Below are 18,625 nucleotides of genomic sequence, written 5' to 3'. Positions count from 1 at the left end.
CTATAAAAAGAATTTCAAAGACATACTTGCTCTTGAGAACAAGTCAAAATTGTTCTAAAATTGAAAAGCCTAAACTTAGTGTGTGATGTAAAGCAAAAACTGGATAGTAAAAGCTCTTGCCTGTATTAGGGACTTAAAAGATATTTGCTGATTGTATTACAGGTATTTGGCTTCTGAAAGTATCTCCTGCAATCAGCAAACTATTGACTGTAGATCATTGTTCTTCAGATGTACAAACAGAACCAGCGCTAACAGCAGCGTGATTTCGCTTTAGCTCTTTATTAGATTGTCTCTCATTTTAGCAGGCTGTTCTAAAGCACCTCTCCATTTGGGTGCACTTCATCTGCCTGTGTTGGACCATCATGCATCCCTGGCTGTAACTGTCAGTGTCCTGCATAGAGTGGGCATGAACCACGTGGCCACGTTTGCTTGGCAGTCTGTGTGTGTGTGTACATTTACGCTAGTGAATAGCAAAAGAAAGCCACAGTTCTGGGATTTATCTTCTTCAGCTTTTTCTTAAGAATTTGTCTTCTCTCATCCCTTCTTTTTTTCTGCAAGAACAAGTAAATTCTGTTACATTTCAATTCAAAGCAGAGATTTAAAAGTGAAGGATGGTATTCTGGAGATGGCTTAGTAAGTCAGAGGTTGTCTGTTGCCTTATACTGGTGTGGGAAGAATCAAAATGTGAGGAATTAATGTAAGAGGAATTCACAATATTAAAAGACTTGTGTTCCTTATTAATGCCAGTAGTTTCATGGTAAGAACAGCTATGGGATCAGCCCAACCTGCTTGTTTTAGTGTGCAGGCCGTGGCTGGAGATAGGAACAAATGTGCAAAGAAGAGAATAAGAGAATCTCATCTTTGGGAGGACAAAATGGGGAAACATCTAAGCCACAATGAATATGACCTGATTATGGTAATAGGGCACACTCTATTATTTAATTAATGTATCTTTTCAGTGTCACCCCCAATTCTCATTGTGAATATCGTGTTGCCCATCTATCTGAATTAACACCTACAACCCTCTGTTTTCTAGACCCTGTCTAGATTTGAGTGGACATTTTAATGTAATCTGATGAAGTGCTAAGCATCTGGGAGTAGATGTGGAAAGATCTCAACGTGATGCAATTTTTAAAGGAGGTGGTTTTGTTATATCATTCATAAAGGCACTCTCCACCTCAAAGAAGAGACAGAATCCATACTGATTTATGAAGAATTAATATAGTTTTCCTGTGATGAAGAAATCCCGTTGTTGCTGAAAACCAGCATGGTGGTTTTTTTTCCTTTCTGTTGGTATACATTTCTTTTTTCCCTTTAAAAAACCAACAACAATACAAGAACAAGAGGGGGAGGAGTGGAAGAAAAGCTGTAGTGCTTGGCAGCAGTTCTGAGGAGAACGGGAGGTTTCCTGAGTGTTCACCAGTGCGGTCAAACAAGCTGCTCAGTCACTTCACATTATTTGTACAGGAAAGCATGTTTTGTTGGTTACAAATGTGAAGTACTTGTTAATATTCATTAGGGATGATGAGTTTTCTAGGTCTTTGAACTTGAGTGAAGACAATGCTCTTGTCCACATCCTTTCTCTCCTCTCCTCTCTCCACCCCTGCTTCCTGCTAGAAATCTCTAAAACGCAAACCAAAGCCATTTTGTGGAATATTTTGCTTTAAGTGGTGAGGTTTTTTGCTTCAACAAATATGCCTTTTATAAAACACTTTCCCTTACACTACCAACCTTTCTCTTCCCACATAGCAGACTGCATGGATAGCCCTCCTGCATGCAGAAAGACTTTAGCTCTTTCCACCTCTTAAATTCAAAGCCATTGTTGTCTATAATAGAAATGCTGTAAGGGAAGAGATTATGAAATAAAATTGTAATTACTTTGATTGGGTAAACTGGTGACATTCATGAGTGTTGTGTAGCTGGTTGAAGCAGCAGGATCTGTCCCTTGCCCTTTTTGGGTATGTGTTCTCTGCCTGCTGCCATTTGTCTTCAGTTAAAAAAGTGAAAGCCTGAATAATTCAAGTTCCCTGCAACAAACTCTTAGTCCAGCTCTTCCATGACACAACCAGCTGAAAATCCAGTAAGTAGCAAAGTGTTTGACTAAGAAGACTGCTCTTATTGACTTAATTTCTTTTTAATTGGATCTGATTTATGAGAAACTGGTGAACGTTTTTGCCAATAACTGAGGTAAAACCTTGACAGTTATTTTAGGGAGCAACAATTCTTTCATTTAGGGACATTGATGCTGCTAGCATCTGAAGAGAAGCCAGTTTTATACTCAAACCTTGGGCAAAAACCTGACTTAAAGAACTTTGACTAAGGACCCAGACCCAGTGCAGATAATGTATGCCTCCTGGGGGGTTAACTCCGTCAGAGACTTCAGGCATCTGTTGATGAACTCTTTAGTGTTATTAAATAATGTAGATCTATTAAACCATAGAATATTGCATCTGCTCTACTTGCTCCATTTTCGGAAGGATGCTCCTGCTCCTAGCAGGGATGACGCATTTTCCTTTTGATCCCAGAAGAGGCTGTTCCATAGCTGAAGAAAGTCCACTTTTTCAAAAAAGAAAAAACAACTTTGTTTCGAATGTTAAACCCCAAAGCCACGCAAACAGCTCATATTCCTCCAGAATTGAATGCTACAGCTTTAAGATAAGGTGCCGGGGCGCTCTCGGCGCACACACAGCTGGCTCCTCCCGTTGCCTTTTTTTTTCCCCTTCCTTCTCACGCTGAAAATACCCCACCATATTCATGATAAGAGCATTTTTTTTCCCATTATTTTTTCTTCTTCTTCTTCTTCTTCCCCCCTGCCTCCCCTCTCCGAAATCCACCAAAACTGAAGAAAAATCCAAGTGACTGTTCTTAGCAGCTGTGTGGCCCGGAGTTCAGTGGGGAAGCGGCTTCCTGCCGTCCCTATTCATCACCTGCTTCAAAGGCAGGCGGGCTGCTCCAGTGTGCAGGCCAGGTAGGGTGCCATTGTGCGCAGGCGGGGAGGATTAGTATCAAAGCTGCGGCAACCAGGCCCTTGGTCTCGGGCTGCCATTCAGTCTAGCGGGGAGAGGCTAAGACTGGCCAAGGTCACAGCATCCAGTGTGGTGGGGACTGGGAAAGGATCCTGAGAATAGAGGGCTTCTTATGAAATCGTGGTGCAAGCTTGCGGCACAGCAGGTGCCCTTCTGGAACACATACATCTGTTTATGTTGGGATAGCGTAGCTGACAACGGGATAATAGGGCTTTGTTTTTTATAATTTTCTTTCTTTTTTTTCCTTATTTAAGAAAAAAAAAAAAGGAAAAGAAAACCCCCCAAACCAACTGTATATACACCAGCGTTGAGGAATAGTGAAGGACGAGCTTTCGCTTTGGAAATCATAAAGAAATCTTTACAAAGATTGAATTGCCGGGGTGGGGGGGTTGCGTGTGTATATTTAAGCGAAGGGGAGAGCTGGCTGCCTATTAACCATTTAGGATCCTCAGCCCTGCTGATGAGCAGCAGCAGGGTCCGGGGGGGACCGGACACAGAATGCGACAATGCCTTCTTGTTGTTTTTTTTCCTTTGTATTGTACGCTCCGACATTTGTCCCAACAAAATGGGCAAAGGATGCGCTGGATTTGCTGGGTTGTGTCCATTGTTGGAATTGCCTGGAGGAATTCTGTCACGCTAACGGTGGCTTTTTAAAAGGTGAGGTAATAGTGACGTAAAAATAAAATTGCCAACTTGATGAAATTAAGGGGGAAATTAAGCTGTAGACGAGTTGTCATGACGACAAGGATGTTCTATTGATGAACTGTACTCCTCACTGTCCAATCAGATAGTGGAGCTGAAGCTGGAGCATGAACAGGAGAAGACGCACCTATTCCAGCAGCACAACGCAGAGAAGGACTGTCTGGTCCGAGACCATGGACGGGAAATGGAGAAACGGGAGAAACAGCTTCGCGCTGCCATGGCAGAGCACGAGAGTCAAACTCAAGAATGCAGGAAACGAGATGGCCAGGTAATGATCAATACCGTTTGAAAGGCGTACGCTTATTAGCAAATGCTGATAGTGAGTGTTTCCTGTTTGGCAGCATTGTTGGTGATGCACGCTGTGGGAGCATTTGCGAAACTGCCACATAAACCTGATTTCGTTTTTCTTTTTTCTTTTTCTCTGTTTTTTTCCCGCTTTCCCCCCTCCCTTCCCACTGCTGAATAGGGGCTTTAACTGCAAAAACCACAGGTAGCCAGATTAAAAATCCCATGGTGCGCTATAACTCGGCCTATTTATAATCTTGTCTCATTTTCTTTCATGATGGATTTGTTTAAGAAAAAAAAGGTATCTGTTCTTCTCCCCCCTCCAAGCCCTCACACTCACCCCTCCTTTTCTCCTTCCTGGGCAAATCCATATGAATTATATCTGCTTCATTCGTATTCTTTTTTTGTTTGTTTGTTTAAAATCTCTGCAGGTAACTCACAAATGGCTTTATTTCATTTTCCTCATGTCTTTTTGTTTCAGTTTTGTATTCTAGATTTGCTTTGTGTGTTTGGCTATGTATGTCGGATATTTGATAAGATGATGTGGCTTTGGGGTTGCTTACCATCACGTTTATTTTCCTACACACACACGCACCCCTCCCATCCTCCATCTCTGTGGTCACTGTTGGAAGCCATTTGGCAGAATAACCCCCAGCTGGGGTAGCATTTGACTCTTCAAACTTCTGGATGAAATGCACGCTGTCAGCATGGAAAATGATCTTTATGAGTTTTCAGTTCAAAAAACCATCTTATTGCACTTTTTCAATATGTTTTGTAAGGACAGCATGGTGTATTTTCCTAAGAGCCTATATTAAAAAGGCCTGTAATGGTAATATTTTAAAAAATTAGGGTGATTTTGTAGTTTAAAGAGTATTCAGAGAATAATCTTTGTTAATTGGCGTTAGAATTCCTTATCATGCATGGATTATTTTAGCCCAAAAGTGGATATTTTGGTAAGGCATCGTTAACGACGTACGTTTTCCGCGCACCACCGCCTTCCCTATGAGATGCAAGACCCTGACATGGAGGCATTTTTACTTTACTTCCCTGTAGACTAGCGGGCTGTGTCTTTTACTGGCAACTGTCATGTAGCTAAGTGAAATGCAAGATTTATTTTACCATTTTTGTTCATTTTTTTTCACCTTTGGGCGACTCGGACTCTATCAAAACCTGGCTTAAGTGTGTCTGTTGGAAAGCAAACGGCTTGTTGAGGGAGGATGAGGGATGTATTGCATTTCTCCGTTTCCACCATTATGGTTTTCCAAGGAAAACGAGAGACACTTTTTTTGAGACCGCTCAGGAAGAAGATATCCAGGTGCCTTTTGAAAAATCAGTCCTTGCCCTTTATTCTCCACTTTGTTGTAAGAGTGAGCAGAGGCTCAACTTGTTAAAGGGATTGGCTTTCTCTTTGTATGTTTTCCTTTGGCCCAAGATAGATGCATGTTAACTATAGAGCTATTTGTGAGTGCCTTTTCAAAGTTGTGTCATCCTCTCACCTGCATTCCTGATGTTGTGTTTGTGTGCAGGGCTGTAGCACTCAGGTTAAATAACAGGTTTAAATTCCTATAGGATTATTCTATCCACACGCCAGTGTTCAGTACAATTTTGTATCGCTCTGTAGCTGGACACAAAGGTACAGGGACTGTCTTAAGCAAATTCAGAGGATCTAGGAGGTGTCTTGTAAGTATGTCTCTGCTTCATTCTGTTTTAAGTTATTTCTGGCAAAGATTGGAGCCCAAACTTTGGTTGTGCTTTATGTTTGCAATGGGATATATAATACTACTACAGATAGAAAGCAGGAAATTATCACAACTATTTGGAGAATAGTAACAGTCTGAATAGCAGAAACTTTGGCCTTTTTACAGGGCTTTTGTTTGTGCTTTGAATATCCCTGTACAGTCATTTGAACATTGCTACCATGAGAATTACATGTAAATCAGGGAAGAAAATGCCGTTGCCTTTGACTAGAAGAGCTGTTTATTGAAATTCTGGTGAGAATCCATCGGCTTTCCAGGACCTCTGGTTTTTTTCCATTTTAAAAACCAAATTGCTCTTCATTCCTTCCTTTGGTCTTTGTATGAGAATTCACTTCTGTCTTGGCAGTGAGCTCAACAGACAACGCTGATGTTTGTTACAGAATTACGGTACATATCTTTATGACGTTTTCCCATCTTTGCATGTGTTTGCTGAAAGGTGTTTTGGACATCTAACGGAACTAACAGCCAAAGTCACACAGAAACAATCTTACGGGTTCGATGAAACGATTGACAGTCTCTTAATGAAGATATCCTGGTGATTTAATGAGTTTATGTAGACAGAGCTTTTTAAAAACCTGTTAAATTGGAGCTGTGTTTGATAGCAGCCATTTTTTCCCGGCTGCTTTATATCCCAGCGAAGGTGCGATGAAACAGGAGAAGAGGCCATTTTGCTTTGCTAGATGAAAAGCAGCTTCACTGGGTATCTCAACGAAATTTAAATAAGAATTACTGTTAATCATATACAAGTAGCTTGATTTGAAGGACCTATCTGTGCAGTGTTTGGTGAATGATGTGAAAGCACCGTTATTAAAGGTATTCACTATTACTCCTCTTTAAACATTCGCTACTCTTTTGATATGGAAAATGATTTGAAGTACGTAGTTCTTACTTTATTACTGAAGACAGCTGTGACTGGGTGTTGTTACTGAAAAGATTAATTTATTTTATTGTTTATTGCCTATCCAAGGTCTCTAGTTTCGCACCTTGGTCTTCAGCTACCGTGAAAGTATACAAAATGGCTGGATTTTATTCAAATAAGAATACATTTATTAACGCTTTAGTCAGAACTAAAGTGTAAAAACAAAGATTTCAGTACATTGCCAAATTTTAATTCAGGCTTAAATAATGTTACTGCTTCTTGGAAATATAAGTTTAATATCTATTCAGGAAAGGAACTTGATTTAAGTGGATCACCTTTTATATTGCAGATGAATTTCTGGATAACAATTGTATTCTACTTTAGCTCTTGGTTTTAGCCATGTCTAGGAAGCTTGCTTTGATTTTTTCACCTAGGGTTATAATGCTTGGGGAGGAGTAAATTGACACGTAGGTCAATAAAAGTCAGAGCAGTACAAAGGCTTTTATACCATGCTGTGTTCTTGTAGTCTTTTGAACCCTATATGTTTTCTATGAACTGCCTTAGTATTGCTATTATTTAAATAGTAGCTAGTAATGTGGGATTTTATTTTTTAGAGAGTAGTTTTGAATCACTACTTCTATTTGATTTAGATATTTTTTTATATATAAGCAGGATTTTCTTTAGGAGCATTGTTAGGTGACAATTGGGTTGATTGTTCATTCCTCACCTCTAAATTATCTTTTAAATAATTAGCTCACAAACTAGAGAACTCCTTGGATGATGGAGATCTTCCTTTTGTTTTAAGAAAAACAGCCTTGCCTACTGAATTGACGACTTTCTGAAGCAAGCCTTCTGATTATAGAGAAAAATACACCCAGTTTGCTTCTGCAAAGTAAGATAACAAGGTTAGGAATTTTAATAGCTGATGCCCGATGGGCTCTGGTGCCAGTTGTGCCCTTATCCTTTCCTTTTATCCTGTGAATGTCACTCTCTCCCCAGCATCTGACACGTGCCCTCAACCAGCTCAAAGATTTTCATGTTCCAGCTGCTGTAGAGTTGGATCATTTGCGTGTTTGTTCTTTGACCATTGACCTTCAGGCAAGAAGAAGAAAAAAAAATGTACCCCTGTAACTTCAAATACTTTACTTTGCACTAAAGTGAGAGGAGAAAAGTTTTCTTAAAGAAACTGAATTCTCTTTCCAGAATCTGTTATGAGATTAATTGGCAAGTCCACCGTTTTCATCCATAGGTAATTGGGTCAGGAGTAGCTCAAACGCTGAGGCACGTTTTGCCAGTGTTTGGCACTGATGTCACAATATTTAATTTCAACATTTAATGTTTATGCTCTCAGAAATGAAGCTGCTTTAATAGATCATGTCTGGTGTTTAGGAGTGGCTTAGGATAAGCCGTTATTGTTTGGGAAAGGAAAGCCTTGAGTAGTTCTGAAGTCATTTGAGCACTGATATCGAGAACAGTGGTTGCTAGGTAAAAAGAGCAGGCTGGAGGTGATGAGAAGAGTTAATAAGGTATTTTCCCATGGCCAGTCTTCATTTCCTTTTTCCTCTCTCGTTTTTTTTACACTTTCCATAATCCCTCTGGCTTTTACCATCCTAGTTTGCTTTACCCTCTCAGAAATCAGCAGTTTCTTCCGTGGTGCACGTTGTACAGGATGTATTTTCACTTCTTTTATGGCTTCTCCTCTTTGAAAATGTGCATCTTTACACTTGCAAACAGCAATCTTTCTGCAACTGCTGCTTTGCACCTGGTTTTGCCTGACTTGATTCTGAGCTGTTTGAGCGTGTTGAGTTAACAATAAAAAAACCCCAACCCGGTAATGATAGTTATTTTCATTCCAACAGTGATCATTATTTTTGTTCCTGCAAGTCCTTGGGATATGTTTATGGTTCTCCATTGATAATTACTGTGTCAACAAATTGGGGGAACACAAGAGATTTATCTTCCCTTCGTATATGTAGTCACTCTGAAGTGGTGCTCTGCCAATTCGTTTTTGTCTGGATGGCTTTATCATCTATTGACAAGAGAATATAAAAACATAATAAACTTGTTTAACAATAAATACCCCAAACATGCAGTTTCTGTCTATGTATAAATATTACTGTAGCAGTAACTTTATGCAGGAGCATTTGTTTCACAATAGGAGACTTTCTTAGACTTTGATCTGAAAGAACCTATTGTTACCACAGATAAATCACTGATCAACTCTTCTACTTCATATAATTGTTCCAATATCTCCAAACACCAGTTTCCACAGGATTATTCTTCTAGGATCAGTGGAAGGAGTTTGCTTGGTTCTGTCTGGATAGTGCAGATAGATGCAGCCTGTGAAACCTTCAGATGTTGATGGTGCTACTGAAGTCACTTCTGTATACAATGTTGAGTAAATAAATTCTATGACTCATTTCTTCTTTGACTTTTCTTAATAGAAGATGTTTTGGCATGAGAAGAAATGCATTGTTTGCTGTGCAGGCTTTCTCTGCAGACAATCTAAATCATGGATTTGCAATCTAAATATTTGTTTGTTATATTTTACTTGAAGAGTAGCTGTTGGGCTGAGACAGACGTTCCCTTTTAGCCTTTCCTAAACAAAAGCTTTTGGCTATATTGCAGCATGTTTAATTTACCACCAGTCGACCCAGGACATGACCATTGATGGAAAGTAGCAAATATTTGTTGTAGCACTTGAGTGCTTTCCCTTGGTTGTTACTCATAGTCTGCTGACTCAGGGTCGGGATGGATGGGGGATATCTGCTAAAATCAAGGATCTGATGATAGGTCCTATGGAAGTGTTCAAACTGGGCTCTGAACTAATAGCATAGCTGTGAAGTTGAGAGTTCAAGTGAAATGCCCAAATGCACCAGTTTCCTGGGGAAATACTCATTGTCCCATTTTGGGCTCTGGTATCAGCACAGCTAGCTTCAGCTGAACTTGAGTAAGTGCAGATGAGCTGTGGGAAGAGTTTGGGCTGCAGCAAAGTTGTAATCTTTGAGATTCAAGTAAAAAATGAGTTTGTGCTCTGAAACTGAAGCTTAGGGTTCAGGCTTAGGGTTCCTGTGCTTCATGTGCACCTTCCTATTCCCTGCTCAGATAAAACCACTTTGCCACGTTCATTTTGCATCAAGAACTCTGCTTCTGGTCCCTGCTTCTGAGCTGCTGCTTCTGTTTGAGATGCCTTTCAAAAGGCTCAACAAGCTATAAACATCTGCTGCTTCCTCACTTAATGGAACCATCAAAGTGTTCTCATGCTGTAGTGGGTGATCATCCCTTCCACATTTTAACTTGACTCTCACTTTTTATAATATGACTGAAATTGAATGGGGAGGAATTCAGTGCAGGAGATGAGACATGACTTGCTACTGTGTCCTTTTATACTGCAAGTTATTCAGCATTTGAAATATTTACTAAGGACATTTTTGGAAGCCATACCTAGTGGTGCATAAATTATCATTTGCCCATTAAAAATGTTGAATTAGCTTAGGAAAGAACTGACATTTTGTGCTGTCTACAGTGTATGTAAAAGAGAAAGCAGTTGCTATAGAAACTAGCTCATCACATAGTGTGAACGCTGATTCTGAGATGGAGTTCTGTTCAACAAAATGGACTTTCTGTGTGTATAATATGAAATTGAACATATATGCTAGTTATTACTGCATTGTAATCAACATTTTATGTTATTTTTTTGTATTAAAATAAAATATTGACAGCTGAAAAGATGTGGGGTATTTCCCTTGTGTAGAAAAAGGGTTTCTGTCACGTAGCAGTAATTTTATTTTATGCCAGTACTCCTTGTTTAGGAAAAGGTTATTTCCTGCATAGATGCTAAGAAATACAAAATAATTTTGAGGGGAAAAAAATGAGATCAATCTTGCTCATCAGCAGGGTAAAGAATCTTTATGGGAGTTTATAACACATACACTAGGTGTGGCATTGCATATGGGGATCGGATGTGAGGATTATGATGAATGAATAACTCTAATAGACAATAAGCTATGCATAGTGTGAAATGATTTTCAAAAGGAAAGTCATATAAAGGAATACATTAGTAAACACAAAACTGGTGATAGTATGCAGCATTTCAGTTGGTGTAACAATTTCTAAGTAGAGAGGCAAAAATACTGTGTTATTCTGCAGAACTGCTCAACTTACTGTATAAGCTCTTGATTTTGAAATAAAAGAAGCATGAGTGTTGTATGTGAAGGTCAATGTATGGCAAAGCCAGACTCTAAAGTTGCTTATTGATGTTGCTACGAAATGTAAGAGTCTGAATGTTCTCTTTTTGTATGTATTTTTTATGATACTACATTGCTCCAAATATGACAACTAAATTTGTTTGGTAAATGTCTGCTGTACAGAGAAGAGGATGCTTACTCAGAGCATTCATTATTGCTTTTTTTTAATCTTTTAAAAATTGGGTTTTAGTCTTACCATTGCTTGAAGGAGTTGCTAAAGAGAAAGAAGTTGACTTAGTCCATAGAACGAGTACAGCAATTTGGAAAACAGCAGTGTTATCTACTTCAGACATTCCACTGAATGGCTGAAGGGACATCCTCTAATGGGCGATCAGGATTCATACTGAAGGGTTTTTTTTCCATCATCACAGAATCATTTGGATTGGAAGGACCTCTGGAGGTCATCGTGTCCAACCTCCTGCTCAAAGCAAGTCTGACTTCAAAATTACATCATGTTGCTCAAGGTCAAGTCCAGCTGAGTTTTGAAAATCTGCAATGATGGAGATTTCACAACCTCCCTGAGCAACCTGCTCCAGTGCTTTACTAATCCCTTGTGAAATTTCTTTCCCTTTATATCCATTTGGAGTATTTGTTCTTACAATTTACATCTGTGGCTTGTTGTCCTTTTGTCTGCCTCTGTCTTCTCTACAACTCCTTAAACTCAGTTAAAGACAGCAATTAGATTTCTCTTTAGTCTTCTGTTCTCCAGGATGAATAAACCTATTTTAGTGAACTTCCTGAAGGTCCTAGTAGCCCATTCCTCTGGCTTGCAGAGTTTGAGGTCCCTGTGAAAGGCAACTCTGCTCTTTTAACATACTGACTACCTCCTCCCGAGAGATGCTGGCCACTGTGTTGTACAGGGTTCATTGTGTCCTCTCCTCCAGGTCATGGGTGATGTTAAGCTGTATCAGCCCCATTTGAACTTTGAGAGATGCCATTTGTAGCTGGTTGCATGTTTCCTCTTATCCTTTTTCTAGTGAAAGATTATCCAAAATCAATCTCTCTTCCATCCATCAGCAGTTGTTAATTCCATTCACTCACTGCCACCATAAATCAAGTTTCAAACAGTAGTCTAGCTGTTAAATGATTTATCTGCTAGGGGAGATTTTATGGTCCATTCAGTTCCTCAATTCAAAGGTATTATAAATACCAAATGAAAGAATGAAACACTAGACGAGAAATTATGACAATCTGTAGTTTGGAATGTTAACACCACTTGTTTTGGCAGCTTTACTGGTCTTAGAACAATAAGGTCTGTATGGATGCTAATTTTCTTGATTTTGAGTAATAAGTACAACCTCTTTATGGTTTAAGTAATGATATTACTCAATACCACTGCAGGGTCCAGTAGACGGTTTCATGATGAGGTAATAAATAGTAATTTTGGAGAGCTGATTATTTGTATTTTTCTTTTATGTGGTTTATGATGGGGGAAGAAGAAATCAGTAAGCCAGTGAAAAGTCTTGCCCTCTCCTGTAGTTGACATACTTTGGTTGAAGATATGTCAGTTGAGAAATATGAGACCATCCATAAAGCTCTGCACGCTCCCACATTAAAGTGTTCTAGAGAGACCTTCAAGTGGAAAACCAGTAACAAATTGCAGCTGAGATACTTATGGCATGCTGCACTGTCCTGGGTGCTCTGCCCCTGCTCTGCTTATTGCTCTCTATATTGCTTTAGTCAAGAAGAAAAGTGGTAAATTCTCTGTTTTGCCAGAGAAAGACACAGGAGCTATTGGGGGGGTGGGGGGAAAAAGTCACCTCAGAAGAGACTGTTTCCTGACTCTCCTTTTCAGAACTGGGACTCTGTGTTTGTTCCTTGGGCAGGACCAGCTGTACTGGCAGAGCCTTGGAGGACTCATGGAGTGTTGCTCCACGTATTCCATCGTGATTCATTATCTCCTTGGCTTTTCTGCCATTTTGTGTTTCTCTTTTTCTCTCACATCCAGGTAAGAGCAGGCATTTTCAGTTCTGCATTTGGGGAAATTCCAGTTAGAGAAAGCAACATGTGTCCTCAGCCATAGGCTTTAGGCATCTGCTAGTCTTGTATGTTCAGGCTTACAGAACTGTTTATGTGTTTTTTGCAATTTGTCTTTCCTTCTTAGAAACAGTTATTTATTTATTTATTATTTATTTATTTGTGGAAGAAACAAATTAGAAAGAAAATACATTACTTTAAAATACAGTGACTGTTTTCACTGTGAAGTCACACAGCAGAGCTGTTCTTTGGCCCAGTCACCTTTGAGGAAATGATTGTCACCTTACTGTAACAAATACTGTTTCTTCTTTTCGGAAGAGTGGCACAGACTCTGGGAATGATGTAAGGTCTTTAGTGTTGATTTTTCACAGTATGACTTTAAAGTAGACTTTTTTTCTCCCCAGTTACTCCACATGTTGGCAGCAAATTAGCTTTGAGATAATATCGTGCACATCGTAGTTCTCTGTTGATATATTGAGGAGTCACTTCTGGATCTTTCAGCTCAGTCAGACCAATGACTGACGTTCATGTCTTCCATTTCTGTAGGTTTGAAAGACTTTCTTTTGACAGGGAAGGTGATGTGGAAAAAGAGAAGGCGAAGTACAAGAAATGATTGGCAAAGTGATGATATCACTGAATGTTCAAAGACTTTGCAAATTGAAGCTTATTAGGCTGACATTTTGTCTTCTATTCAGCACTAATTGGAATCATGCCTGGGTGCATGATGTGGAAGGTACTTAATACCTGAGTGTTTATCATGACAAAATGACAGAAATCGATGTCAAGGATACTGTGTATTTCTGTTTAATGGAGAAAGCAATATATTTCAAACTGCAATTACATACCTTATAGTAATTTATATTCATACATATGCTGCAAATAAGAAAACTTCATTTTTGACCCATAAAATATTGTCCTGATTGTGAATATTCCATTTTCAGTTTTTAAAGTAGTTGTTTGGAGTTCATAAAAACAAACATTGATGTAGTTTGGGGGAAAAAAAAAAGAAAGGAAACCTGACACAGTGTTTTTACTTGAAACATCTGAAAATCCCACCAAGAGTGAACTTCATCTTTTGCAGAGGTGATACGATTCTTCTAAAGTTGTCTCTGACACCTTGAGTTCTTTTGTAGTCTGTGCTTTCTGCTGTATTGGCATCTGTAAAATGAATTTAGAAAGGAGAAATAGTGAGGAAAGTGATACTGGAAAGGCAGCCACTGCAAACACAGAGGGTGCTGGAATATTTGAAAGTAGCTGCATATTCTGCTGCATTTGTTATTATCAGGGATTTCTGAGTTTGAGGTGCCTGCCCCTGTTGAGGGCATGTGTGTGCTTTCTGGGGTAGCACACACACCAGTGTGGTGTTCTGCATCTTCATCTTGGACCCTAGGAAGTTGAGTTCTGTTAAACCTGTAATATAATAAACTATTTATTCAACCATTGGTGGAAAAAAGTAACAGTTAAAATCATTACTGGAATTACTGTTTCTAATGAAATACAGATTGACCATTACAAAGTAATATAATGTTTTTAAAAAACCAAACACACACAAATCAATGTGGTCTGGATGCTCATAGGTCGTTATGTGACTGATACAGCTCAGCTGCCTGTGTGTTACACTAAACACCAGCAATCCTGTAGCAAGCAGTAGTTCAGAGCTTGATAGTAATTATTTGTATTGTTGGAATCCTCTCAGGAGTCTGAGTCTATGTTGTGTTAGCGAAGATGTATAACAACAGAGAATTCCTGTCCCAGTAAACTCATAGTGTAAGTGTGCTTGTAGGATATTAGAAATGGGTTCAGCATGTGGAAGGTTGAGGACCTGTTATTCTATGACCCATGGTAAGCAATGAGGTTTATCAGTAGGTTGACATGGCTGGAGCAAGAAAGCAGAAGACACAGCGCATGAGCTGCTTCCCTCAAGTGGCTCTGCTAATGACATAGTAAAAATTCTTTTCCAAGATTTGCCTGTACTATTGAGACATCTACAGTGTGTTGGGTACTTGCTATGTCTGCAGTTGCTGCTGTTATCGAAGCTTTCTGAGGTGATTGAATAGAAAAGTGACTGTAGGTGGGAGATGAGCACGTGAAGAACAATTCTTATGTGTTTGAAGTTTTGGAACCCTCATAATGATTTACATGCTTACATAAATGCCAGTTGTTCTATCCAAACTAACTTTAATAACAGCTATCTGCAAGCCTTCCAAAACTATATATTGTACTGATTTCCTTGTAGGAAAACAAGTTTGAGGAATAATTTGTTATCATAACTTTTTATCTGTTGGATACTGTTGTTGGGAGAGTGGAAGGGGAGAGAATGGATCAGGATCCAAGCTGTCAATATACCATTGGTAATATTAGAAACAAAATACTAGTTTTCCACCTAAAGTCAGTTGAAGGTGTGTGAGAGAGTGTGTGTTTGTATGTACATATGTACGAGTTTGTGTGTGTATGAGTTATTGCCCTCTAATGGATAGAATCCGAATGGCTCAGCTTTGCATGCTTACAGGGACTGCTGTAACAAACCATTATGTAGTCAGGTGTCTGAGAGCTCATGTTTAGAAGAATTTTGTAATGTTTATTTGTAAGTCTGATACATCTTTTGTGGGTAATGTTCCTTCAGTTTGTGAAATGAATTAGAAATTCAGTACAAAGTCCCACAGCTTAGAGAAGTGTTTTTTCTTTGTTCTCTGAAGTTTTATTTCCACTAAATTATAACTGTTTAAAGTTTGTAGTTTTATTTTCTTGTTTATTACTATAGTGCTAAATAATAACTGAAAATGAACAGAAAATACCCTGTATCCTCACAGTGACAACAGCAATGGTGTTTGGAGAGCAGCAGATGACTAGAGCTCATTTCCCTTGGTTGATTGCATCCAGAGTGTGCTGCTGTTGCAACACTCCTACTGAGAGCACCACATCACCCAAGATCTGCCAAGCTCCTGAGATGTGGCTGGCAGAGACGGCAAGGTCTTCATCTCATTTCTATAGCTGACACCCTGGCTGAAGCAGGTGTTCCCTGTGGCCACTTCCACCCCATCCTGCTGAGCAGCTTCCCAGCAGCTCGTGTATATCATTTGTTTTCTAGGAAAAGCAGCAAAAGTGTTTAATTTAACACTTATAGATTGAGGATTATGAGATTCAAGACAAAGTCAAGTATTCTAGTGATGCATGGTAGATTAGGTTTTGTTTTGCTTTTTAAACAAACTGTCTTTCAAGGTAACTTTAGAATAACCTGAGGAGGAATGCTGCTGATTAGTTGTAAATTGGATTTACAGTTGTTTTTACTAAAAGTAGTCCATTTCTATATGTTCTTTTTAGTGGAATCCTACCATAGTCATATTTTTTTCCCTAGCAGGACTGTTTTTGTTCAAGAAATACCTTTGGGAGAATTACATTTCAGAATTACATTTCAGAATTACATTTGTTCTCACTGCAGCCGTAGACACTTCAAGATTTCCAATGCTTGCTTTTGCAGCTGGATAACTATACTGTGTTTTGAACACACAGCAGCACATCTGTTGCTAACAGCTTCCTTCACCTCCAGTTGGAGATGCAAATGATTTCAGAGCAGCAGCAAGTATCCGACAGTTATCTTCTTCCCCTTGAGGAGGTTCATGGTGGTGGTAGGCAGCATGGTTATTACAAAGAGGTTCCTGATGAATACAGATTGCAAGAAGGCAAATATTCATACTTAGGAAATCATGTGAATGTTCTAGAGGAACCAGCAACTGATTTCAGAAAGCTCTGCTGAGGTACCTCCAGTCTCTCGGTACATTAAGTTTTATCTGTGTTCATCATATTTCTGTTTATGATCCAGGTAACAAGCTGAATGTAGGTTGAAAGAGCAAAATGTACATTAATCAAATTCCCTTGCAATGACTGTGTTTTTATATGAATGACTTCTCTAAGGTGTGATACAACACAGTGCATGCAGTACTGGCTTTTCCTGTCCCTCCCCAGGGCTGGGATGCTTCCCCATGATCTGCCTGCTCAACTTGGCAGACATACTTTTACAAAAGACTGTTGTAGTGATCTGAGAGCTTACTCCTGGGAGCAAAAGAAATAGTCCCTGGGATTTAGGCTACTGCATTTTCCATTTGTGGTGAAAATAGAAACAATTTGCATATGTTAACAGAGACGTGAAGGATATTGCAGGAGCATCTTCTCAGCCCAAGATGGGGACTTTATCTGCATTTATAAATACTGCTGGTTTTCTTCTGAACTTGATGTTTCCTAGCAATGTTTTTTTGTCTGTGAAAAGTTATTTTCCATGTACAATACATTGGCAGCCATTGTTTGTATTGTTTAGGATCAGCTGAGGATTTTTTTTTCTAAATGTTATTTTGATTTGATGACTTTGTTCATCAGTGAATTATGAAAGCTCCGATTGTTTAGGGCACAAGAAGGGTACAATACATTACTGGGTCACATGCTAGCTTAATGCATGCACATTGTGATGGTAGTAGTAATAGCACCATTAAAGAACAAAAGGTAGCAACACATAGTAGCTCTGTATCTAGCCAATCCCCTCAAATTACCATAAATATTTGAGCAATCTGAATAGTTTTGGACTCCATAGTAAAGCTTTCCTGTTCTTATCTGGCGCTGGAGGAATGTGGAATAAAGTATTCATTTAACAAAGTATAAAAATATGTATGCTATGCAGTTATAATCATGTGTCATTAATCAGAAAATACTGCAGAAACTCTGACAAATTAAAAACACAAGGATGTGTCTGCAAGGGCTTTTTCAGTCATTAAAAAGCTGCTTCACCTCTCAGGCAAACTATTTAATGGCAACTTCTTGCTCAGTGTACTGACATCTTCAAAGGCTCTGACATCTGTCGGCCTTTGAACTACCATTAAAAAATATTATCCCATTTCCATTCTTTTATGCCCATTTTTTTAATTATAGCCCTTCTTTCAAGTTAGGAACATGGTTGGTTTAAATGATGCTGTCCTTTCGTTTTCAGCCACCCAGCTGCGGTTTGAATAAATTGATGTAGAATCAAAGGCGGGACTTTAAAGGGAAAAGGTTTGATGGACTTGGACTCCGAACCAGATGAGGTTTTATGATGAAAAGGGTTTAATCCCAGCACAGGCATCGCTTCTATCAGTCGAGCAGTACAAAGCGATTCATATATATAGGTTCACGAGAAATGATCTATTTTTTTTTTAAACAGCACAGATCTCTTCAGGACTTGCAAATGTGGCATTAGCTAATATTCAGAGAGCTGATTTCCTTTCATCCACCAGAAGCTTATGATTATAGTACAGTTCTCGAATTGGAAATGAGAGCTGCAACACAGATTTAAAGCTACGCTGTCTGATTTGTATTCAATATACATGTCACTGCGGGACAAGCCAGTCTAGGCCGAGCTGGTTCAATAAAGGGAAAAACAGTTTCAGCATCTGAAATTCGGGGGGGAGCAGGGGGGAAGGTACCAATTAATTCTTACCTGCTTTACCTGAGTATTGTGTCGGATACTTAGTAGATTACTATCATTTCTAAAGCTGTGCAAACAAACCCTTGTGATAACATTTCCTTGGCATCTTTTTGCATCATAGGCTGAAAGAAAACAGCAGCATTAGTCAGTAATGGCTTCTAATGCAGGCATTGATATGGAAGGCAATGTTTGGTTTTCTGTGCTGTGAGTTTCAAGGAGATTTAGCAGAGACAGCCTTGCTATTCCTTTATAGCAAAAGCCTTCATTAATGTGGTGATTAGGCATGCACATGGAGAAAACTGAAACCTCTGTCTCAACAAATG

General features: G+C 39.1%; 1 protein-coding gene across 2 annotated transcripts in view; it reads left to right on the top strand.

The window, feature by feature from the left end:
- CEP112 (centrosomal protein 112) overlaps nucleotides 1-18,625 on the top strand; it is a 157,148-nt gene that overhangs the window by 67,874 nt on the left and 70,649 nt on the right. For both annotated transcript variants that reach the window (XM_062010711.1, XM_062010710.1), the window contains one exon: nucleotides 3,814-3,996. In XM_062010711.1, the coding sequence (XP_061866695.1) occupies nucleotides 3,814-3,996 (183 nt within the window). The remainder of the gene's footprint in view (nucleotides 1-3,813; nucleotides 3,997-18,625) is intronic.

The sequence above is a fragment of the Colius striatus genome, chromosome 18 (assembly GCF_028858725.1).
Source record: "Colius striatus isolate bColStr4 chromosome 18, bColStr4.1.hap1, whole genome shotgun sequence".
Lineage (NCBI taxonomy): Eukaryota > Metazoa > Chordata > Aves > Coliiformes > Coliidae > Colius > Colius striatus.
Note: the sequence above shows the minus strand (reverse complement) of the source record. Positions and strands in the feature narration are given on the sequence as shown.